Source organism: Oncorhynchus keta, chromosome 32, assembly GCF_023373465.1.
Source record: "Oncorhynchus keta strain PuntledgeMale-10-30-2019 chromosome 32, Oket_V2, whole genome shotgun sequence".
NCBI lineage: Eukaryota > Metazoa > Chordata > Actinopteri > Salmoniformes > Salmonidae > Oncorhynchus > Oncorhynchus keta.
In genome coordinates this window covers 32890900-32915282 of record NC_068452.1, presented here as the reverse complement: position 1 = coordinate 32915282, position 24383 = coordinate 32890900, and the positions used below count along the sequence as shown (strand labels likewise).

Sequence of the window (24383 nt, the reverse complement as noted above, 5' to 3'; positions counted from 1 at the left end):
CACCTGTGGTCAATTCAATTGTTTGGACATGATTGATAAAGAAACACACCTCTCTAAGGTCCCACAGTTGACAGTGCATGTCAGAGCAGAATATATACCATAAAGTCCAAGGAACTGTCTGTACATCTCCAAGATTGTGATGAGGCACATATCTGGGGAAGAGTATGCCATAATTTGTAGAGTGTTGAACGTTTCCAAGAGCACAGTGGTCTCCATCATTGGGTGCGGGGGGGCTTCTTATAGCTGGCCGTCTGACCAAACTGAGCAACCGGACCAGAAGGACCTCTCTGACAGAACTACATAGTTTCTTGGCTGAGAACCTGCCAGAAGGACAACTGTCTTTACAGCACTTCACCAATCTGGGCTTTATGGGAGAGTGGCCAGACGGAAGCCACTTCGGAGAGAAAGGCACATGACAGCATGCCTGGATTTGCAAAAAGGCATGTGAAACACTGATAACATAAGGCAAAAGATTGTGTGGTCTAATAAGAGAAAAATGTAACTGTCACAATCGTTATAAGGAATGGACAGCAGCGTGGTAGGCGTACATTATCCTTTAATAAATGAACACCGAACAAAAACAACAAACTACCAAATGAAATGTGAAGCTACTGGTGTGCACACAGGAAACTAACTGTAGACAAGATCCCACAAAGCACAATGAGGAAATGGCTGCCTAAATATGATCCCCAATCAGAGACAACGATAAACAGCTGTCTCTGATTGGGAACCAATCTCCTGAGACGGTCCGCTCTGGACCGCGGACCGTCTCAGGAGGTTCCGGACTGCAGACCGTCTCAGGAGGTTCCGGACTGCAGACCGTCTCAGGAGGTTCCGGACTGCAGACCGTCTCAGGAGGTTCCGGACTGCAGACCGTCTCAGGAGGTTCCGGACTGCCGACCGTCTCAGGAGGCTCCGGACCGCGGAGCGTCTCAGGAGTTTCCGGACCGCCGACCGTCTCAGGAAGCTCTGGACCACAGACCGTCTCAGGAGGCTGCGAAACGTCGCCGGAAGCTCCGGACTGGGAAACGTCACCGGAAGCTCCGGACTGGGAAACGTCGCCGGAAGCTCCGGACTGGGAAACGTCGCCGGAAGCTCCGGACTGGGAACTGTCGCCGGAAGCTCTGGACTGTGGAGGCGCACTGGAGGCCTGATGCGTGGGACCGGTACAGGTGGCACTGGGCTGATGACACGCATCTCAGGGCGAGTGCGGGGAAGAGGCACAGGACGTACTCGACTGTGGAGGCATACTGGAGGCCTGATGCGTGGGACCGGTACAGGTGGCACTGGGCTGATGACACGCATCTCAGGGCGAGTGCGGGGAAGAGGCACAGGACGTACTCGACTGTGGAGGCATACTGGAGGCCTGATGCGTGGGACCGGTACAGGTGGCACCGGGCTGATAACACACACATTAGGGCAAGTGAGGGGAAGAGGCACAGGATGTACTGGACTGTGAAGGCGCACTGGAAACACAGTATATATGGCCGGCGCAGGATATACTGGAGGTCTGGAGCGTAGAGCTGGCACAACACGTCCTGGCTGGATGCTCACTTTAGCCCGGCAAGTGCGGGGCGCTGGCACAGGACGCACTGGGTTGTGAAGGCACACTGGCGATACAGTGCGTAGAGCCGGCGCAGGATATCCTGGACCGAGGAGACGCATTGGAGACCAGGAGCTCTGAACCGTCACAACTCATCCTGGCTGGATGCTCCCTTTCGCACAGCAAGTGTTAGGAGCTGGCACAGAACGCACTGGGCTGTGGATGCGCACTGGAGACACATTGCGTATCTCCGCAAAACATGGTGCCAGACTAGTCCCACGCTCCTCACGGCGACTGTCTTGCTCCAGACACCAAAACATCCACACATTTTCTGGGGGACTGCCTCTCGGGCTTCCGTCGTGGTCGTGAACTTTGGAGTCGCCGTTGATCCTCCTCCGCTGCCTCTGCCTGCTTCCATGGCAGGGTCTTGTCCCCTGCCATAACCTCCTCCCATGTCCATGATGTCCTCCACTCCCCTTTCTCCCGGGCCCAGGATCCCTGCTCCTCCTAGCCACGCTGCTTGGTCCTTTGGTGGTGGGATCTTCTGTCACGATCGTTATTAGGAATGGACCAAGGTGCAGCGTGGTAGGCGTACATTATCCTTTAATAAATTAACACCGAACAAAAACAACAAACTACCAAACGAAACGTGAAGCTACTGGTGTGCACACAGGAAACTTACTGTAGACAAGATCCCACAAAGCACAATGAGGAAATGGCTGACTAAATATGATCCCCAATCAGAGACAACGATAAACAGCTGTCTCTGATTGCGAACCATACCAGGCCAACATAAACCATTAATCACCTAGATGACCCACCCTCGTCAATATCACGCCCCAACCAACAGAGAATAAACAGCTCTCTATGGTCAGGGCGTGACTAACTCTTTAGCCTGAATGCAAAGCGCTATGTCTGGAGAAAGCCAGCCACACTGCTCATATAACACCATTCCTACCTTGAAGCATGGTGGTGGCAGCATCATGCTATGGGGATGCTTTTCATCGCCAGGGAGACTGGTAAGGATAGAGGGAACAATGAATGGAGCCAAATACAGGCAAATCCTTAACACTATGAAGTCCAAGGAACTGTCCGTACTTCTCCAAAATAGAATTGTGATGAGGTATATATCTGGGGAAGGGTATAAAACAATTTCTAGCATGCGTCAGAGTGCAAACAACCATAGACTGGGGCGAAGATTTATGTTCCAACAGGAGAAGGACCCCAAGCATACAACCAAAGCAACGCTGGAATGGCTTCAGAAAAGGAATCTGAAAGTCCTTGAGTGGCCCAGCCAAAGCCCAGACTTGAATCCGATTGAAAATCTGTGGAAAGACATCTGCAAGGAAGAATGGGTGAAAATCCCCAAATCCAGATGTGCAAAGTTGATACAGACATACCCAAGATGACTCGAAGCTGATACAGACATACCCAAGATGACTCGAAGCTGATACAGACATACCCAAGATGACTCGAAGCTGATACAGACATACCCAAGATGACTCGAAGCTGATACAGACATACCCAAGATGACTCGAAGCTGATACAGACATACCCAAGATGACTCGAAGCTGATACAGACATACCCAAGATGACTCGAAGCTGATACAGACATACCCAAGATGACTCGAAGCTGATACAGACATACCCAAGATGACTCGAAGCTGATACAGACATACCCAAGATGACTCGAAGCTCATACAGACATACCCAAGATGACTCTAAGCTTTATTTGGTGGTTCTTCATTGACTCAGGTGTATGAACACTTTTGTAAATTAGATATGTCTGTATTCATTTTCAATACATTTGCAAACATTTCTAAAACATGTTTTCACACTAGTCATTATGGATTAGTGTGTGTAGGTGGGTGAGATTTTTTTATTTTTGAATTCCGGCAGCAACACAACAGAATGTGGAATAAACTAAGGGGTATGCATACTTTTTGAAGGCATCTAGTGAATGTTAGAGTTAAGATGTTAACATTGAAAGGTCTTTCATTCCGGCATGCAATGATGAGTCGTATGAAGCTTGCAGTGAGGGATTTGAACATGTGGGGAAGGTAATGTAATGTGTGCTAATGGGAGTGCTTTAGAAGGGTGATGAACACACTGACTTTTAATCTGCTGCTCATAGCCCTCTCTCTGAAGGAGAGGAGGGCTGTCTCTCTCTCTCTCTCTCTCTCTCTCTCGCTCTCTCTCTTTCTCGCTCTCTCTCGCTCTCTCTGTCTTTGTCCTGTATGAGCAATTCTGAATAGATCAGGCCTTCACTTTGCATCCTGAATTCTAATGAAGCTTACAGACTGTGTGTGCGTTGAGAGAGACTGCTTGATGTGTCTACGTATAGAGTGAATGTGTGTGTGTGTGTGTGTGTCCAGTGAATGTGTCTCAACAAATAAAGTCTTGACTTATGACATGATACATTATGTTGTATCGTAATTTGCATAAATATGGATTACCAACCGTCAAAAACGGATGTTGCCTCTGACATACAAAAATGTGCTTTATAGAAACCTGTGTGTGTAAAACATGTGGGATGATGGTTGAAATCAATATGCAGCACAATAGTAGTGTTTTCAGCTGAATCTGGTAGCTGACTGGCACAATCCTCCCCTGACCTCCTGTGCCTTTAGACCAGGTAGGGTATTGACTGCCACCATTGATTTACCTGTACTAACATCCCCACTCAAACCCTGTGCACAATATTTCAATAACCTGGGGGCTTCCTCCCCTGAGATCCACATAAATCAGGTATTACGGAGCCAACACAAAGCAGGAAGTTAGCTTTGTGTGTGTGTGTGTGTGTGTGTGTGTGTGTGTGTGTGTGTGTGTGTGTGTGTGTGTGTGTGTGTGTGTGTGTGTGTGTGTGTGTGTGTGTGTGTGTGTGTGTGTGTGTGTGTGTGTGTGTGTGTGTGTGTGTGGGCATGTGATGTCAGCTGTCATTCAACAACAAGGCCAGTGCTCCTCCTGCGGATTACACTGGAAGATGGGTATCAGGGTAGGGCTAGAGCAGAGTTGAGGTGGAGGAGAATCAGGGTAGGGGTGGAGAAGAGTTGGTGTAGGGGTGGAGGAGAGTTGGAGTAGGGGTGGAGGCGTATCAGGGTAGGGTTGGTGGAGGTGTATCAGGGTAGGGTTGGTGGAGGTGTATCAGGGTAGGGTGGAGGAGAGTTGGGGTAGAGGTGGAGGCGTATCAGGGTGGAGGTGTATCAGGGTAGGGGTGGAGAAGAGTTGGGGTAGGGGTGGAGGAGAGTTGGGGTAGGGGTGGAGGCGTATCAGGGTAGGGTTGGTGGAGGTGTATCAGGGTAGGGATGGAGGAAAGTTGAGGTGGAGGTGTATCAGGGTAGGGGTGGAGGAGAGTTGAAGTGGAGGTGTATCAGGGTAGAGATGGAGGAGAGTTGGGGTGGAGAGTAATGATGTACACTGAGAGTCGGGAAGCAAATTCAGGGAGTGAATACATTTAATTAATAAATGAACAAAACAAGAAACGCAAACAGCGTACCAACATGAAACAGAAACAATGACGACTGGGGAAGAAACCAAAGGGAGGGACATATAAAGGGCAGGTAATCAAGGAAGTGATGGAGTCCGGGTGACTGTCATTATGCGTGTAACGCTGGTGACAGGTGTGCGCCCTAACAAGCAGCCTGGTGTTGTATCGTTGGGATGCAGGTGGAGGCGTATCAGGGTAGGGGTGAAGGAGGGGTGGAGGAGTGGTTGGGATGCAGGTGGAGGCGTGTCAGGGTAGGGGTGGAGGAGGGGTGGAGGAGTGGTTGGGATGCAGGTGGAGGCGTATCAGGGTAGGGGTGAAGGAGGGGTGGAGGAGTGGTAGGGTTGGGATGCAGGTGGAGGCGTATCAGGGTAGGGGTGAAGGAGGGGTGGAGGAGTGGTAGGGTTGGGATGCAGGTGGAGGCGTATCAGGGTAGGGGTGAAGGAGGGGTGGAGGAGTGGTAGGGTTGGGATGCAGGTGGAGGCGTATCAGGGTAGGGGTGAAGGAGGGGTGGAGGAGTGGTAGGGTTGGGATGCAGGTGGAGGCGTATCAGGGTAGGGGTGAAGGAGGGTGGAGGAGTGGTAGGGTTGGGATGCAGGTGGAGGCGTATCAGGGTAGGGGTGAAGGAGGGGTGGAGGAGTGGTAGGGTTGGGATGCAGGTGGAGGCGTATCAGGGTAGGGGTGAAGGAGCAGTGGAGGAGTGGTTGGGATGCAGGTGGAGGCGTATCAGGGTAGGGGTGAAGGAGGGGTGGAGGAGTGGTAGGGTTGGGATGCAGGTGGAGGCGTATCAGGGTAGGGGTGAAGGAGGGGTGGAGGAGTGGTAGGGTTGGGATGCAGGTGGAGGCGTATCAGGGTAGGGGTGAAGGAGGGGTGGAGGAGTGGTAGGGTTGGGATGCAGGTGGAGGCGTATCAGGGTAGGGGTGAAGGAGGGGTGGAGGAGTGGTAGGGTTGGGATGCAGGTGGAGGCGTATCAGGGTAGGGGTGAAGGAGCAGTGGAGGAGTGGTTGGGATGCAGGTGGAGGCGTATCAGGGTAGGGGTGAAGGAGGGGTGGAGGAGTGGTAGGGTTGGGATGCAGGTGGAGGTGTATTAGGTTAGGGGTGAAGGAGCAGTGGAGGAGTGGTTGGGATGCAGGTGGAGGTGTATTAGGTTAGGGGTGAAGGAGGGGTGGAGGAGTGGTAGGGTTGGGATGCAGGTGGAGGCGTGTCACGGTAGGTGGAGGAGGCTTCCTATAGGTTTCCTCTCAGTGTACCTCGGTCAGCAAGGCAGTGGCATACAGGTGTAGCTTTGTTTTGCCTATTGAAAAGGTGTTCAGTCACACAGACTGTGTGTGTGTGTGTGTGTGTGTGTGTGTGTGTGTGTGTGTGTGTGTGTGTGTGTGTGTGTGTGTGTGTGTGTGTGTGTGTGTTTTTTCAAGTTTGAAGTTGTATTAGTCAGGCAGTATGTACAGGACACACATGTACACCGTCTAACAAAATGCTGACTTGCAGGTTCCTTCTGGACAATGCAACAACAATATGAAATAATAATAGATAGGAATGTGATCATAGAGTAACTGGCTCAGTAGAAAATAATAGGTGTGTGTGTGTGTGTATTTTCCGTTGGTTTCCCTCCACTAGTCTGTACTTGACTGTGTTCCTCCTGCAGAATAAAACCATGTTTTTGTTTTCCATTAAATCGGGGACTGTGTCATGATGCAGTATTCTCCTTTTCATTTATGTAAAAGCTCCTGGTCTTTGGTCCCAGAGTAAATTTCACATGGCTGTTATTCAAATGCTTTAAACATTTACAAGTGGCTCTGAATGTGAGAGTAAAATGAAGTAGGATGAGTACATCAGCCCAACATTTTAGGCTAGATTGTGTGTAGACTATTGGATTACACAGAAGTTTAATATGTAGAATAACGTGAACCAAGCACCTCTATGGCTGAGAACTACTGTAGAGACAAAACAAGAAGACTGCTGCTAATATCTGCCAACAAACCAGTAGCTTAAAGTTACCACATTTGAAATGTTCTCTACATAGTTGTTTCAAATAAATACTGTATCAAGGGATTTAGTTTTTCTTCGGTGGCATGGTTTTATTTTGGGTTTGGCTTCTGAGTATTATCCTGCATGAGCTGCTTTTCCACTAGAAGGGATAAACAGAGAGAGATTGTGGGCTGGGGAGAGTAAAAAACAGCCAATGTTAACCAGCAGACACACGAGGTAATCATATTAGTGCTGATTTATCATATCTTACACTTCTCCGCTGTGAGATGTTCAGTGTAGATCACATGATAACAGAGAGCGGGCTCACTGTGGAAGTTAGGCGGGAGGGCGGGGAAATGATAGTCCTCACTGCAGTAACTTTCAACAGTTTCATGACACTCGAGCTCTTGAAAAATGAGTTTGTAAACATTAGCAATGAACTTATTGTTGGTAACAGGAGAGGTCAAGACGAAGAAGGCCTGTGATCTGTCACCATCTTGGGTGTTATGTTCTAACCCTGGCCAGGGACTCTATTCAATCTATATCGCGGACAGCGTTACAGCGTGATTGAAATGTAAAGGCAATGTTCCCGCGTTAACGGAGACTGCATTCATGGTAAACGCTGCATGTGTCGGCTCAATCAAAATGGCCTTAACATTCCTATGGCGCAATCTGTAACGCTTCAGTGATCGGGACTGAACGGAGCCCTAGGTGTCAGTCTGATCAGATAGGTCAGGGGTCTCCTCACTACATACAGATAGTAGAATAGATAGGAGCTCTGTCTGTCTACTGGGTGCCTGGGCTCTGTCTACTGAGCTGACATCGTGGTGTCTGCACACTCATTATTGATGGCTGGCTCCCAGTTCCAAACTGTTAGGATGGCAGAGCACCACTGGAGATGTCTGTCTGTCTGTCTGTCTGTCTGTCTGGCTGGCTGGGTGTTAGTATCTTTCTTTCTGAATATGTGATTATGGGTGTGCCTGTGTATACCTTAAAAAAATGCTGCTTTTTAATGAGTGGCAGAAAGGAGGGGCATGTGGAAAGGGTGGGATACAGCTGAAGAGGGAGAAAGGGGCAGAGTGTGGTGAATAGGTAACCATGGTTACTCTCTTGGCTAAGATTTGAATTGAGAGAGAGTGAGAAAACGGGGGGGGGGGATTGATCTCCTGCGAGGCAGACTGAGAACCGAGATCAAGGGGTTAATATGTGTCAGTGTAGCAGGTTAATCGTTCATCAAACTGAGAGGTCAATGCAGTATTTCCACAGCCACTGGACACAGCAGCAACACATGGGGAGAGAGGAGAGAAAAATAGGAGGGGAGGAGAGAGAGAGAGCAGAAAGAGAGTGACCTAGAGAGAGATGGAGACAGGCAGAGGCCACTAAAATGTTGATGGTGACAGCGATTCGACAACAGTGAAGCAGACTCTAACTACTTCCAGTTCCTCGATGGACTCCACTTCACTCCCCACTAACCAACCAAACTATCTCAGCCTGCATCTCTCTCTCAGCCTCACATCTCATCCCATCTCCCTTGGCTCCCTTTGATTTGGATCAGCTGTCGTCTCCCCAAAATAACTGCCGTACTTACACATCAGTCCTAATGGTGGCTAAAATTAAACATAGAGGTGGCTGTCATTTCAAGGGTAATGCCTGCAGTCTGTTATGTTGTGTTACATATGCTGGGATGCACATAATAGCCACTATAGAGAAGAGAAATACCGGGGATTCGTTTTTCAGAACATTAAATGCAGATTTAAATGATTCTTTCCCCCTGTGAGATTGGCACTGAAAGACAATATTTAAATGAAACTGTCATGGGGATGATGTAGATGATGATGTCACAGCATATAATGTGGAGGTATGCTTCTAAGAGATTTGCCTCAAAGTTTCACGCAAGCGCAGGGAGGTAAGAAATCTGAGGTAGCCTGGGTATATCAGTCTGTTTGCGCTAACATCACACTCCTTGCCATTCCACTCCAAAAATGTTTTTGTCATGACAAGGAGTGTCGTTTTATCTGTATTTAACATTGTGAGAAGCTTGCCGTATAAGGGTCCAGTGTTATGTCCATAGTGACTACTGGTTCTGGTCTAGAGCTGTGACTGTCCCAGTATCCTACTGGTTCTGGTCTAGAGCTGTGACTGTCCCAGTATCCTACTGGTTCTGGTCTAGAGCTGTGACTGTCCCAGTATCCTACTGGTTCTGGTCTAGAGCTGTGACTGTCCCAGTCAGTACCCTACTGGTTCTGGTCTAGAGCTGTGACTGTCCCAGTATCCTACTGGTTCTGGTCTAGAGCTGTGACTGTCCCAGTCAGTACCCTACTGGTTCTGGTCTAGAGCTGTGACTGTCCCAGTATCCTACTGGTTCTGGTCTAGAGCTGTGACTGTCCCAGTCAGTACCCTACTGGTTCTGGTCTAGAGCTGTGACTGTCCCAGTATCCTACTGGTTCTGGTCTAGAGCCGTGACTGACGGTTCCAGTACACAGTATCTGGTTCTTGAGCTGTGACGGTCCCAGTATCCTATTGGTTCTGGTCTAGAGCTGTGACTGTCCCAGTATCCTACTGGTTCTGGTCTAGAGCTGTGACTGTCCCAGTATCCTACTGGTTCTGGTCTAGAGCAGTGACTGACGGTTCCAGTACACAGTATCTGGTTCTAGAGCTGTGACTGTCCCAGTATCCTACTGGTTCTGGTCTAGAGCTGTGACTGTCCCAGTATTCTACTGGTTCTGGTCTAGAGCTGTGACTGTCCCAGTATTCTACTGGTTCTGGTCTAGAGCTGTGACTGTCCCAGTATCCTATTGGTTCTGGTCTAGAACTGTGACTGCCCCAGTACCCTACTGGTTCTGGTCTAGAGCTGTGACTGTCCCAGCATCCTACTGGTTCTGGTCTAGAGCTGTGACTGACCCAGTATCCTACTGGTTCTGGTCTAGAGCTGTGACTGACGGTTCCAGTCCACAGTATCTGGTTCTTGAGCTGTAACGGTCCCAGTATCCTATTGGTTCTGGTCTAGAGCTGTGACTGTCCCAGTATCCTACTGGTTCTGGTCTAGAGCTGTGACTGTCCCAGTATCCTACTGGTTCTGGTCTTGAGCTGTGACTGACGGTTCCAGTACACAGTATCTGGTTCTAGAGCTGTGACTGTCCCAGTATCCTACTGGTTCTGGTCTAGAGCTGTGACTGTCCCAGTATCCTACTGGTTCTGGTCTAGAGCTGTGACTGACGGTTCCCGTACACAGTATCTGGTTCTAGAGCTGTGATGGTCCCAGCAGCAGCAGGGCAGGACCGGACATGTGTCCTGTTCACTTCTATTACACAGAGATGGTGCTGAAGATAAGATTTATCACGGTGTCCTTGTTTGTGTTTTAATGTCATTCCACTCTGCGTACAAATTATTGATCAATCTCACCCCTCTTTTGCTCCCTCTCTCTTTCTCCCTCTCTCTTTCCCTACTCATCTACCTTTCAGTCAGAGAAATCTCTTCTGAGCACCTATCTCCATCTTTTTAAAATTCATCCTTCTGTATTGTCTTTCCCCTCCATCTCTCCATTGCTCTCCCTGTTGTATATGCATCTCTGTGTCATTCCCCTCCCTCCATCTCTGTCAACTTTATATTCATCTCTCTATTGAGTCTTTCCCCTACCTCTCTCCTATCTAATCTTTATTACTCCATCTTTTTCTCTCTCTACGACCATTCTCTTTTTCATTCCCCCAACTATTTCTCTCTCTCCTCTGCTTCTGTCCCTCTATAGCATCCCTCTCACTCCCTCTACTCCATCCATCTATCTTTATCTCGCTCTATCTCCAATATCTTGTTCTTTCTCTACCCCCGCCCCCCTCTCTCTCCTCTGCTTCTGTCCCTCTATAGCATCCCTCTCACTCCCTCTACTCCATCCATCTATCTTTATCTCGCTCTATCCCCAATATCTTGTTCTTTCTCTACCCCCGCCCCCCTCTCTCTCCTCTGCTTCTGTTCCTCTAGCATCCCTCTCACTCCCTCTACTCCATCCATCTATCTTTATCTCCCTCTCTTTCTCCCTCTATCCCCAATTTCTTGCTCTCTCTCTCTTTCTTTCTCGCTCTCTTAACTTCTTTCCCCAATATCTTGTTCTTTCTCTACCCCTCTCTCTCCTCTCTCTCTGTTTCACTATCTCTCTCTCCCACTTTGCCCAACCTCTTGTTCTTTCTTTCTCTCTCTCTCTCTTCTCTCTCTTTCGCTCTTTCACTTCCCCCCCCTTCGCTCTCCCATTGCCTCTCTGCAACTGTTCAGTTTTCATCTATTACTGTAGTGTTGATAATTCCCTTCTCTTCCTTCAGATGTACAGTCCTCTATCAGATTAATAATCCCTCTCTCTCCCTTCAACTGTACAGTCATCTATCAGATTAATAATCCCTCTCTCTCTCTTCAACTGTACAGTCATCTATCAGATTAATAATCCCTCTCTCCCTTTCGCTCTCTCAATCTCTCCTCAAGTGTGAATGCCAAGTGTGTGAAATGTATTTGCGTGTCAGAGTCCCATCATTACAGCCATCATCATTAATAATAGTGGACTGTATGCCCTTATTTAAGGTTATTCAGGTCTAAATGACCTGCAGAGGGAGAGCAATTCTCCTTCGCTGGCTCCAGGAGCCTGGGTAGAGTTAACCATCTATCAGTGTTAAGGAAGACTGCACCCTTCAACACCATTCTGTGGCCCCTAGAGCATGTAATGCAGAGCCAGTATGGAAAAAGAATTAGTACTGTCAACCCAATACCCGTGCAATGCTAATAGAGAGAGGATTTGGATTGAAGTCACAAATCAGTGTTTGGACACTGGGATTTAAAGACATGCTCCGGAACTTTGGCGAATACTTTTTTTTTTTTTTCTTACCTCAATTAGCTACGAAATCCCTAGTTTGAAAGCTGTGCTGCGCCATTTCCTACATTTCCCCCTTGTGGGCCAGCCCCCTAGCAATTTCAGTTCTAGCCAATGAGCTTCAGCCCCTCGCCATTTGAGTGACAGCTAGCAAGAGGCAGAGAGAGGCAGAGAGAGAGAGAGAGAGAGAGAAAGAGAGTGACATGGTGCACATATCTGCTCAAACAGTACGTGACGTAGTACACAATTTTCAGGGACCTCGTTTAGATCGTGAGCTTTACTTTCAGAACTACTGGCTAAAAAGTATTCAAAAGTATCAGAGAATCTCTTTAAACAATATTATTGGTATTGTACTGTCGTCCTGAGAACTCTTTTCTTGAACGCGTGAGTGCATATACTGTAGAACCAATTCATGAATAACATAGTCATGAGTGTTAGGATTACAATATTACTTTTCATTCCAAGGGTGGACAGTAACCTGAAATGCATGATCCAGAGTTGCAATATTGTAAAGATGTCTATTGTATGATGACACTGCTGTTCACAATAGTGATTTGCTGTAAAACTTGACCTTCACTAATGAGCAATGACACGCACCTTTTAAGGCTTCTCAAGTTATGCACAGGATCCACAGTCCTTTCAGAATAACTTATACCTGGAAGAATATTGACTTTTCCATCAGTTCTGCTCAGTGTAAATGTTTCTAAACAATTGGAGGAGCATAGTATACTGTACTATTTCTAATGTCTGTGTTCTCTCTCTCTCTCTCTCTCTCTCTCTCTCTCTCTCTCTCTCTCTCTCTCTCTCACAGTAACTCGTGGATTCTTCTCAAAGGCCCCACTCAAATCCCTAGACGACAGAAAAAAAGGAGTAACATCTGTTTATGCACATATTTCTGTTAAACCCCCCTGGAAAAAACAGAGATAGACGGAAGATAAAACACCTTTAAAAATGAAACATTAAAAGGAACAAATTGCCACTGGAGAAACTAAGCAAAGTCAACCTGGTTGAGGAATCCATCATCTTGGGATCAACATCTTCGGAGAAAGGGCAGGGTCATGTCCCAGTTGCCATGCGCATCACCACGGTGACCTGCCTTCCCTGCCCCTCTCCCCTCCTCCTCCTATTGGTCCAGCTGCTACTGCGGCTCCTCCTCTATGGGCCAGAATTTGTAGAGGCCGCCTCCCCCTGCCCCACACACTGCAGCTGCTCCAATCAGGCCAGTCGAGTCATCTGTACAAGACAGAGTCTGGATGGGGTGCCTGAGAGCATATCAGTCAACACACGATACCTCAACCTGCAGGAGAATTCAATAGAGGTAAATATGGACTGTACTGAGCATTATCCACTATGTTAATTTCTTTTGTTTGACTGTGTGTGTGTGTCTGTGTGTTTGTGTGCGTGCATGCCCATGCATGAGTGTGTGCGTGTGCGTGTACTGTATGTTGGTAAGCATTATGTAAATGCCTGTTTTTATTTACTTGTTTCAATGTAATTACCTGTCATTCACTCATAATTACCATGGAATAATGCCTATGTTCTACAAGTGTTCCCCAACCATTTTGCAATTCAAATGGAGGTCATGTTAATATGGAAATCAAACATTAACACAGCAAACAGCAAAGAAACAGGAACACATGTGTTAGCAGATTGTATGTCAGAACCCCAAGGTCGTTGTTGTGGTTTTACAGCTGCACTGGGACACTCCATTTAACCCCAGCTTCCCAATGTGAACGTCCTCAGCATGTCAGCCGTGTAATAGAATACATATTCCCGCTGTTTTCAGTTTATGTATTTAGGAACTTTAGGAACTAGAAATGTCTAGACAACTTCACAGACACAGGTTGCTGAATACTCTAATGTGCTGCACTCTAGAAATGTCTAGACAACTTCACAGACACGAGGTTGCTGAATACTCTAATGTGCTGCACTCTAGAAATGTCTAGACAACTTCACAGACACGAGGTTGCTGAATACGCTAATGTGCTGCACTCTAGAAATGTCTAGACAACTTCACAGACACAGGTTGCTGAATACGCTAATGTGCTGCACTCTAGAAATGTCTAGACAACTTCACAGACACGAGGTTGCTGAATACTCTAATGTGCTGCACTCTAGAAATGTCTAGACAACTTCACAGACACGAGGTTGCTGAATACGCTAATGTGCTGCACTCTAGAAATGTCTAGACAACTTCACAGACACAGGTTGCTGAATACGCTAATGTGCTGCACTCTAGAAATGTCTAGACAACTTCACAGACACGAGGTTGCTGAATACTCTAATGTGCTGCACTCTAGAAATGTCTAGACAACTTCACAGACACGAGGTTGATGAATACGCTAAGTCCATTTGTGAATTTGAATACAGAGTGTTTTAGGCTAATGCTCACTAGTTTTGGCAAAGTTTGTGGCAAATCAGTAAAGTGACTGCAGAGAGAGGAAGTGGACAGCCATTCTACCCCACTCAGAAAGACATATGATTGAACTGTACATGATGGCTACAGAAGGAAAAGGGAACATCAACTCTCATGGTTTGGTCTTACGAGTTACAGAGATGCAGCTTGTTAAAATATGAAATAAAGAAATAATAACACTATTCATTCCACTTCCCTCTTAGCCAACGGATTCTTATTGGATTTGTTGTATCCCGAAGCCCCACTTGAAATGATTAAAAATCTAAAAATATTGTAACACCTGGAGGCATCCTAGATTCTCTGGTATATTTTTTCTCTTCTCTCCCCCAAGTACCCTGAGAGTAAAGCTTTGACAGCTCCCACTCCCCTCTTAAACACCCCCACCCTCCCTATCACCCTCCCCCTCCTGCTCCACATAAGGAGGATGCAGTGGCCTGGCTCCAGGAGCTTCTCACTGCCTCCCTCACTGAGAGCATTGCCCACACATATCTCACACAGCCATAGATGACTTAAATAAAGGTTAAATAAAATAATAAAACGATTAAAATAGATTTAAAGGGATTTTAGTCCTGCTCACTAGCTGTGTGTCTGATGCCTGGCCAAATGAGCTCGGTTTGGTGTGGGGTGTCCAGGGGTGTGGGGTGTCCAGGGGCCCACCCAGTCCAAGTGCACCTTGAGAAACACAACCACGTCTGTTGTCTGTTCATTTACCAAAACGGATACACCATAATTAATCATTTCAGCTTCTGTGTTCATTTTTTTTTGTAGTGTTGTAAATTTTAATTTGGCTCATATCAGTGATTTTTGTTTTTGTTTTCTCTCACTGTAAGATTTGAGTTGATGTTCATGTTTGTAAAACATTAGGGTAATGTCCCTGCATTCACACCTGTGCTATTGCTTTCACACTCTACCCAGCTGTCACAGCCACTGGAGCTGCACCCTGTTTACACAGTCTAGTCACTCTTCATGTTGTGAGATATTAACATTCTCCCTCTCCCTCTCTCCCCACCAGGTTATCAAGTCAGACACCTTCAAGCACTTGAGGCACCTTGAGATCCTGCAGCTGTCTAAGAACAAAATCAGTCAGATTGAGGTGGGAGCATTCAATGGCCTGCCCAACCTCAATACGCTGGAGCTGTTCGACAACCGCCTCACCCTGGTCCCCTCACAGGCCTTCGAGTACCTCAGCAAGCTGCGGGAGCTGTGGTTACGGAACAACCCCATCGAGACGCTTCCGGGCTACGCCTTCCACCGCGTGCCCTCGCTGCGCCGGCTGGACCTGGGAGAGCTCAAGAAGCTGGACTACATCTCAGACGCCGCCTTCGTGGGCCTGGTCAACCTGCGCTACCTGAACCTGGGCATGTGTGGTCTGAAGGACATCCCCAACCTGACGGCCCTGGTGCGTCTGGAGGAGCTGGAGCTGTCTGGGAACCGTCTGGAGATCATCCGGCCTGGCTCCTTCCAGGGCCTGGTGTCGCTCCGTAAGCTGTGGCTCATGCACTCGCAAGTGAAGGTCATTGAGCGCAATGCCTTCGACGACCTGAAGAACCTGGAGGAGCTCAACCTTTCACACAACTCCCTGCACTCGCTGCCCCATGACCTCTTCACCCCACTGCACCAGCTGGAGCGGGTGCACCTCAACCACAACCCCTGGGTGTGCAACTGTGACGTGCTGTGGCTCAGCTGGTGGCTGAAGGAGACGGTGCCCAGTAACACTACGTGCTGCGCCCGCTGCCACGCTCCCCCTGGCCTGAAGGGCAGGTACATCGGGGAGCTGGACCAGAGCCACTTCACCTGCTACGCTCCCGTCATCGTGGAGCCGCCTACCGACCTCAACGTTACCGAGGGCATGGCTGCAGAGCTGAAGTGTCGCACGGGCACCACCATGACCTCGGTCAACTGGCTCACGCCCAACGGCACCCTGATGACCCACGGCTCCTACCGGGTCCGGATCTCCGTGCTGCATGACGGTACGCTCAACTTTACCAATGTCACACTGAGGGACACGGGTCAGTACACCTGCATGGTGACCAACTCGGCTGGCAACACCACGGCAACCGCCGTGCTTAATGTCACTGCCGCCGACGTTGGCGTCAGCTACTTCACTACTGTCACCGTGGAGACGGTGGAGCCCAACGAGGGCCCGACAGTGTACGCGGGCGTCATGAACAGCCACAACGAGTCATACGTCATTACCCCGTCTGGCCACCAGTGGAGGGGGGGGATCCCTACTACCGCCTCCTCCCTGTCAGCCTGGTCCTTGTCCTCGTCCCGGGCAACCCGGCCCACCTTTACTGTGCCCATCACTGCCGAGACGGGCTATTCTGGCCTTGATGACGTGATGAAGACCACCAAGATCATCATTGGCTGCTTCGTGGCCATTACCTTCATGGCAGCCGTGATGCTGGTGGTCTTCTACAAGCTGAGGAAGCAGCACCAGCTGCACAAGCACCACGGCCCTGCCCGCGCCATCGAGATCATCAACGTAGAGGACGAGATTGGCGCAGGTGCTGGTGGACGCGGGAGCGGCATCTCAGGGGGCGGCACCGTCTCTCGGGATGGAGGCGGAGGGGGAGGAGTAGGAGGAGGGCAGAGCCTGAGGATGCATCACCCGGAGATGGTCAACCTACCCAACCTGGCCAGACAGGAGCACCTCAACCACTACTACAAGGCCCATCACTTCAACAACAACATGATGGGCCTGGGCATGGGCCTCAACAACAACAACAACCCCTCCCTCTCCCCCTGTTCCCAGAACCAGAGCACCCCCAACTCCTGCGCACAGGGGCCCACCTCCACCAGTGGTAGCACCCCCATGGGTGGCTCGCTGCCCTCCCCTGTGCCCCTGCCCCAGCTGGGCATCCACAGCTCTCTGAAGGGGCTCATGGGGAAAGGCCAGAACCCTCAGATCGAGCCTCTGCTCTTCAAGAGTGGCTCCAAGGAGAATGTGCAAGAGACTCAGATCTGAGAGAAAGAGAGAGAGAGAGATGGAAAAAGAGAGAGAGATGAAGAGACAGAAAACAGGGAGATGGAGGGAGAGAGAGGAGTCTGATTGTACTATCCCCATGGCCATATTTCGATAGAAAGTGTAGGCAGGCAGAATATGAAATATTACATAGACACTGCTTTGTATGGTTAGTGCATAGAGAGAGAGAGCGCGAGAGAGGAGAGATTGTTCTCACACCTCTACTGTGTCTGCTCAACACCCGTCCAAGCATTAACATCTTCTGAGACACTCCAAGACACACACAGACACACACAGCCCGACACAAGGACAGGAACATTCTATCAGCTAACACATACACAGTGCATTATGAGATTGATGTGCCAAACTTGCGCATGTCTGTGCCAAAGTAAAAGCCCTCGCAATCTATATATCCATCCGCAGCATTCCCAGACTGAATCAGGTGACCAGGTTCAATACCCAGACACAATAAGAATCACCACGGTTATAACTAAATACAGATGACCTCGTATATTATCAGATACTATCCAAGTCACCATGTGTATATATAGAGATAAGATCTGCATCACGATGTTGAAGTAGGCGGATAAGTGTTTGGGACTGTGTCAGAGCAGTACAGGGCTTCCCAGACGCACTCTGTGGAACAGGACAGAAAGTAAACCATTGAGCAGAACACAGTTTAGTGTCGGACAACAAGCAATGTGTAGTAAGAGGAAACAACATCAACAACGGTTGTGTTTTACTTAGTGGGCTCAATCTCACTTTCTCCCCTCTTTCACACCTGACTGGCTACTCTCTTTAAAGGAGAGGAAGGTATATGGAGTGAATCGTCGTAAAAAAATAATGTAATAGCAAAAAGGACTACGAAAGATACAAATAAACTGTGAAAGTACATATTATATATAAATATATTTTCATTCGAATAAATAAATTATGAAGAATCTTTACCAAGTTTCTGACTAAATAGCCACAGCTTCTGAAGAATATATGAACTGCTGTCATAGCGGTCATCACTATGAAAACTTTGTTTGGCTAGAAACAAGATGGCCGACATTCTGTGCTGGAAAGGGGCATATTGTAGTGGAGGCTGTGGATGAGCAAGAGCTAAAATTGGAAACGGGCACAGTGATTGAATTTATTTTGGCTTCAATTTTTGTAGCATCACCAAGCGTTCCCTCTCATGCCACATAAACAGGGTCGTTGGAGAAGGGGGACCTTTATTCTCCATTTAATGACAACATATGAAATATAATTACAAAACTTCACCCTTTGATACAAACAATATGGATATTGTAATGATGATAATGATGATAATTAAAGTAATTCAGTAAATGCTTATCAACCGTATACTATAGATAACTCTTAAAAGCAGATATAGGTTTAGCATGCTCTGATTCAAGTGGTAATATCTAAAATTGCAATGTGATCGGTTTCAACTTCATGCATTCAGTATATCTGTATGCAATATATCATGATATTGAGAAATGATTATTAAAATTATCATCATTATTACTATTATTATTGTTATTATCATACACTGAGTGTACAAAACATTAGGAACACCTTCCTAATATTGAGTTTAACCCCATTTTGCCCTCAGAACAGCCTCAATTGGTCGGGGAATGGACTACAAGGTGTTAAAAGCGTTCCAAAGGGATGCTGGGCCATGTTGACTACATTGCATCCCACAGTTGTCAGGTTGGGTGGATGTCCTTTGGGTGGTGGACTATTCTTGATACACACGGGAAACTGTTGAGCTTGAAAAACCCGGCAGTGTTGCAGCTATAGACACACTCAAACCGGTGCGCCTGGCACCTGCTACCATACCCTGTTCAAATTCACCCTCTGAATGGCACACATACACAATCCATGTGTCAATTGTCTTGAGGCTTAAAAATCTGTCTTTAAACTGACTCCTCCCCTTCATCTACACTGATTGAAGTGGATTTAACAGGTGATATCAATAAGGGATCATAGTCTATACCTGGTCATGGAAAAAGCAGGTGTTCCTAATGTTTTGTACAGTCAGTGTATAGGTGGCAGAGCAGCCTAGTACATCCTTATGAAAGTTATGTTCATAATTGATTCAGTGGGGAATGATTTGATTACACATGGAACGATGATGATCCCTTCAACCACCATATTGACTCCAACAACAGGGGATGGTCTGTGTTCCACCAAACACCAACCTGCAGAAACAGGAAATACATGGTACTCAAAATGGCTGCTCCCACATGGCATCCTCACAGCCCATGCCTCCTCAGAAACTCCTCTGTTTTGTACAACAACACCAGTCTCAGCCGATCAGGACCCCTCGTTTTATTCTGTTGTGTAAAAGACAGGACATGAACCTTTGACGAAGACTGCTCGTTTGCAGAGGATTATATCAGAACTCAGTGTTCTCCTGTGTGAATGGAATTCATGGCAGCAGGGAACTAAAGGAGGACAGCATTTTGAATCGTTTGAAAGGTAAGAGAAACCTATTCAATGAAAGAGACAGAAAGCCTAGATGAATCATATGGTGATGGGTGATTTTGTTTTTTAAGGAAAAGGACAAATAAATGAAAAATATAGAAACGTATAGATCTCTTTAAAAAATGCTATTATAAGTGTTTTTTCATTTTGTTTTTTTATCTAGTTTGATTATTTCCTTTTTATCTTTTTTTAAATCAAGTGTTATCTCAATTGTAATATTGTTATTGTTGTTATAATTCGCTAATTACACTGGTTATAATTCTGAAAGATGTTCTGTCAGCAGAAGTCACATTGAAAAATTAAAATACCTGGCACACAAAATGGCGGTTGAACTCTGTGAAACTTGGTGGCATTAGTTTTTTTGTGTTTTTTTTTCTCCATTTAATTGAAATATCACTGTTTGTGTGTATCCCTTTGGCTAATACAGCTGTGCTTAAGAAAATACACACAGAATGTGAAATGGCCGGCGAGGGGTCTTTTCCTGCACAAGGAGGACAGGATAGATCCTGCTTTGATTTACAAGCTTGCTCACGCTCTCTCTCACTCTGTGATTTTTAGAATGTCATAGCTATCAGTGCTCCGTGTGTGATTTCGCTAAGTCAACACCCTGTTTCCATGACTACCTACCCTCAGAATAATGCGCCAAACAGCGTCACAGCTTGCACCTCATATGGTGCCCGATGCCCCCTGTTAATCATGTTCCTTGAAGACAACATATCCCTCTACAAGCCGGCCAGTGTTCTTCCAACAGTAGCACATCACCTTTCACAGTGTGCCCATATCCTAACACAATGTCCCTACAGGTTCCTGCCACCAGGTTTCCCTGGCAACTGTTGCAGCTGCGACAGTCCTCATCATAGCATCTTGATTTGGGTTTCTGATGCAAATAGGAGGGAGCAGACAGTATAGAAGGCTATTAACATATCCATGGTCCTCACAATAGATATTTATATTTTTTTCACAGTTATTAACACTCATATCCCATGCGCTTACATGCACCAGTGATTTACACATTCATGTTGCTCATGGAAATAATGAACATATTCCATTGGCTTATTCCAGTGACTTACATCCTGTATCTATATCATCTACACACACTTTTGATTTACTAATGCAGTGATTTACATTGTCTATATCACTTCTACATGTCAGTTGCATATTCCTACACCAGTGCTGAACGTATTCATGTACCTTGCACTTGTGATTAACACTCATATCCCATGCACCAGTTATTAACACTCATATCCCATGCACCAGTTATTAACACTCATATCCCATGCACCAGTTATTAACACTCATATCCCATGCACCAGTTATTAACACTCATATCCCATGCACCAGTTATTAACACTCATATCCCATGCACCAGTTATTAACACTCATATCCCATGCACCAGTTATTATTAATGCACCAGTTATTAACACTCATATCCCATGCACCAGTTATTAACACTCATATATCCAGTTATTGCACCAGTTATTAACACTCATATCCCATGCACCAGTTATTAACACTCATATCCCATGCACCAGTTATTAACACTCATATCCCATGCACCAGTTATTAACACTCATATCCCATGCACCAGTTATTAACACTCATATCCCATGCACCAGTTATTAACACTCATATCCCATGCACCAGTTATTAACACTCATATCCCATGCACCAGTTATTAACACTCATATCCCATGCACCAGTTATTAACACTCATATCCCATGCACCAGTTATTAACACTCATATCCCATGCACCAGTTATTAACACTCATATCCCATGCACCAGTTATTAACACTCATATCCCATGCACCAGTTATTAACACTCATATCCCATGCACCAGTTATTAACATGGTTTTTTTCCCACCAGGGATTTCTAATCCCCTCACTAGTTATTTACATATGTGTGTGTGTGTGTGTGTGTTCAGTGGTTCTGACAACAACTATTCCCCCAGTACTCTGGATGTGACTCCCTGCCTGTCTTGTCACCTCAGAAAGCACTATGAAGCCTTATGAAGCTCTTATGAAGTGTCACAGAGAAGAGCCAAGCTAGAAAGGCTTAGTGGCAGAACCAGTTTTGCCAGTGCCCCACAGTCCCAGTAACATCACTGCAGTGACTGAGTCACACAGCACTGATCACACACTTAACACTAATGGAAACGCTGTGTTTACTGTGCAGGAAGAGACCCGCTCGCTCAACCATTCAGGGAATAAGTCATGTGTGTGCGTTCAGTTACGGTACCTACAGTAGTATTTTCAATTACTATGGCAACTTGATATTGTTTCCATTATTTAGATTGCAGCTATATCCGTGTGTGTGCATGCGCCTGCTAGGTGAGTGTATGTAATGTGTGGGTTGTGTAAGGAGGATGCAGAGAGAGGGAGGGAGGGGGCCAGTCAGACCTCCATTTGAAATCCCCAGTTTAAAGCAGTTCTCTGTCTGTTTCCCTCTGCTCCAGGCTGGTTTTATGATCCTCTCACTGACACTTTAAGTAAAAACAGGATTTCTAGTTAAGCAGGGTTTCCCCCCCCTCTCCCCTCTGCCTATTGAGATAAGCCCAAGAGATCAAAGGTCTGCTCTATCACGGCCAGTCTCTTCAGCATTCCACTGGCCTCTGCCTCTCTCAACTCGTAGTCAATCTGAGGTTACGAGCTTGTGGTCAAGTCGCGTGTCACACTGCCCTAGTTATCCTCACTGTTAAACCAGCCAATCAAGGCTATAGTGTTTCCTAATTGGACAGGGGCCGATGGCCTCGGTTATCTTGACATGTTTGGCTGTTCTAGCTCAGGTCCTGGTCTAATGAGACAATATTAATCAGGCTTTTGATATATTTAGGATGTGATCTTAATTATCTTAATTGGTAGAACCTGCTGTGTTCTGATCAGAGCAGCTTTTTTATGTCACCTTTATTTAACCAGGTAGGCCAGTTGAGAACAAGTTCTCATTTACAACTGCGACCTGGCCAAGATAAAGCAAAGCAGTGCGACACAAAGAGCTAAAGAGTTGGGTGGGGATCTTTGTGTTTTTAGATAGTCATGTTTCAGGGGCCTTATTTGTGCTTGAGGTGAGCATAGCCTTGTTCAGGTGAGACAACACCTTTAGGGAACCAGCCAGGTCCACCATTGGAGCTGGTCCCATATGTGGGTGGTGAACAGATGTAAGCCATAGAATTAGTAAGTTGTTGTTATCTTCCCTCGTAGAGGTTCATTTAATTCTGTCACCCAACCATTTAAAACTAGTTGTGAAACGACAGTGGAGCCGCTACATTATTGATACTCATAGTGTCAATGATGCATACGCTCCAGCGCCAAATGCAAATGCTCCTCCCAGTTGTCAAGGCCAGAAGTGTCAAACCGCTGTACTTTATAAGCATTATTATTGCTATCATATTTTTTAACGGCCGTCAGATGGCCTATGAATACAGACCCAGAGAAACCGTGCGGCTTCTATTGTCACACATCATGATGATGAGGATGATGGCGACTGAGACTGCGGTACGTTCAGATGCAGATCTGTGTGTCTGTAGTCTCTAGACTCCTTGTTTAACTTTACGTCATTGTCAGACTAGTAGTCAGTGGGTGATTTTATTACTATGACGCCAGTCGGCCTTTAGATGTGTTTTAAGCACGTCTACTTCTACGAGGATGGTGTTTGGATGCTCTCTTGGTTATTCTGCTTGTGCGTGTGGTGCTGGCTCAGTATTTCCTGTCCATATTCTCCCTGTGAGGTTTTGTGGAGGTTGAGATCAGATGCTCATGGACGTCAGTCTGCGCCATCCGTGTGATTTGTACAAGAGCCTGCAGCCACTTATCAAACAGGCCTCCCTGTTGCCTACACACATACGTAGGAGCGCACATACACACGCACAAGCACATATAGGCATGAGCGCACACACATTTGCGGATTGACTGACTGACTGACATTGACTGACTGATTGATTGTGAATGATTGATTGAAAGGGGCTTTCTTAATGATGTGTGTCTTTGTGCGGTGGGCTTACCACAAACCTCTCGCCAGCTCCCAGCAGGGCTGCGGTTCAGAGGCTGGGGCTTTTTTGTTCTGTGAAGGTGTCCTTCATTTGAGAACAGAGAGACTTTAACATATGGCATATTTCATTGTTTCCCTGGCAACCATGTCCTCTGTCACAAGATGTCCGTTTTGGTTGACTTGGGCGGCTGACATGAGAGTGGTAGCGTGCCGTGACCCCGGGGAGATTAGCGGTGTCTCATCGTGGATGACTTCATCTTCTGTCGATGACTGTGCTGTGCTAGAGGTCAGGCAACCTTAGGTGGACAGGTTCATATGAGGGGAAGTTTTATTTTTAACTAAATCTACTATTATTTAGATTTCACTTGTCTTTGGAAAACTTACCCCAACCAGTGATTTACTTCCTCATCCCCGTAAGGGAGCTCTGAAAAAGCATGAAAAAATTCTCCAAAAACACCCATATATGTTCTTTTAGGAACGGCAAAGCTCTCAGTATATAACATCTAAAGACCCGCATCACTATTTTGAGAGCTTATCCGTTTCCGCAAACTGGACCCTTCTATAACTTGCCATTTACATAAAAAATAGAGATTTGGTTGCAAAAAAGCTAAATTCTCCTTTAACAGGGAGCAGCCATCACTGTTACTCCAACACTCTAATGGGACATGCTGAAAAGCCTCTAATTGTGGGGTCCAGC

General features: G+C 46.8%; 1 protein-coding gene across 3 annotated transcripts in view; it reads left to right on the top strand.

Annotated features, from left to right (window-relative positions):
• LOC118375360 (leucine-rich repeat-containing protein 4B) overlaps nt 1-20042 on the top strand; it is a 36465-nt gene extending 16423 nt beyond the window's left edge. For all 3 annotated transcript variants that reach the window (XM_035761888.2, XM_035761887.2, XM_035761889.2), the window contains exons 3-4: nt 12656-13162; nt 15273-20042. In XM_035761888.2, the coding sequence (XP_035617781.2) occupies nt 12917-13162; nt 15273-17228 (2202 nt within the window). In that variant the 5' untranslated portion in view covers nt 12656-12916 and the 3' untranslated portion in view covers nt 17229-20042. The remainder of the gene's footprint in view (nt 1-12655; nt 13163-15272) is intronic.
• The last annotated feature ends 4341 nt before the right edge of the window (nt 20043-24383 follow it).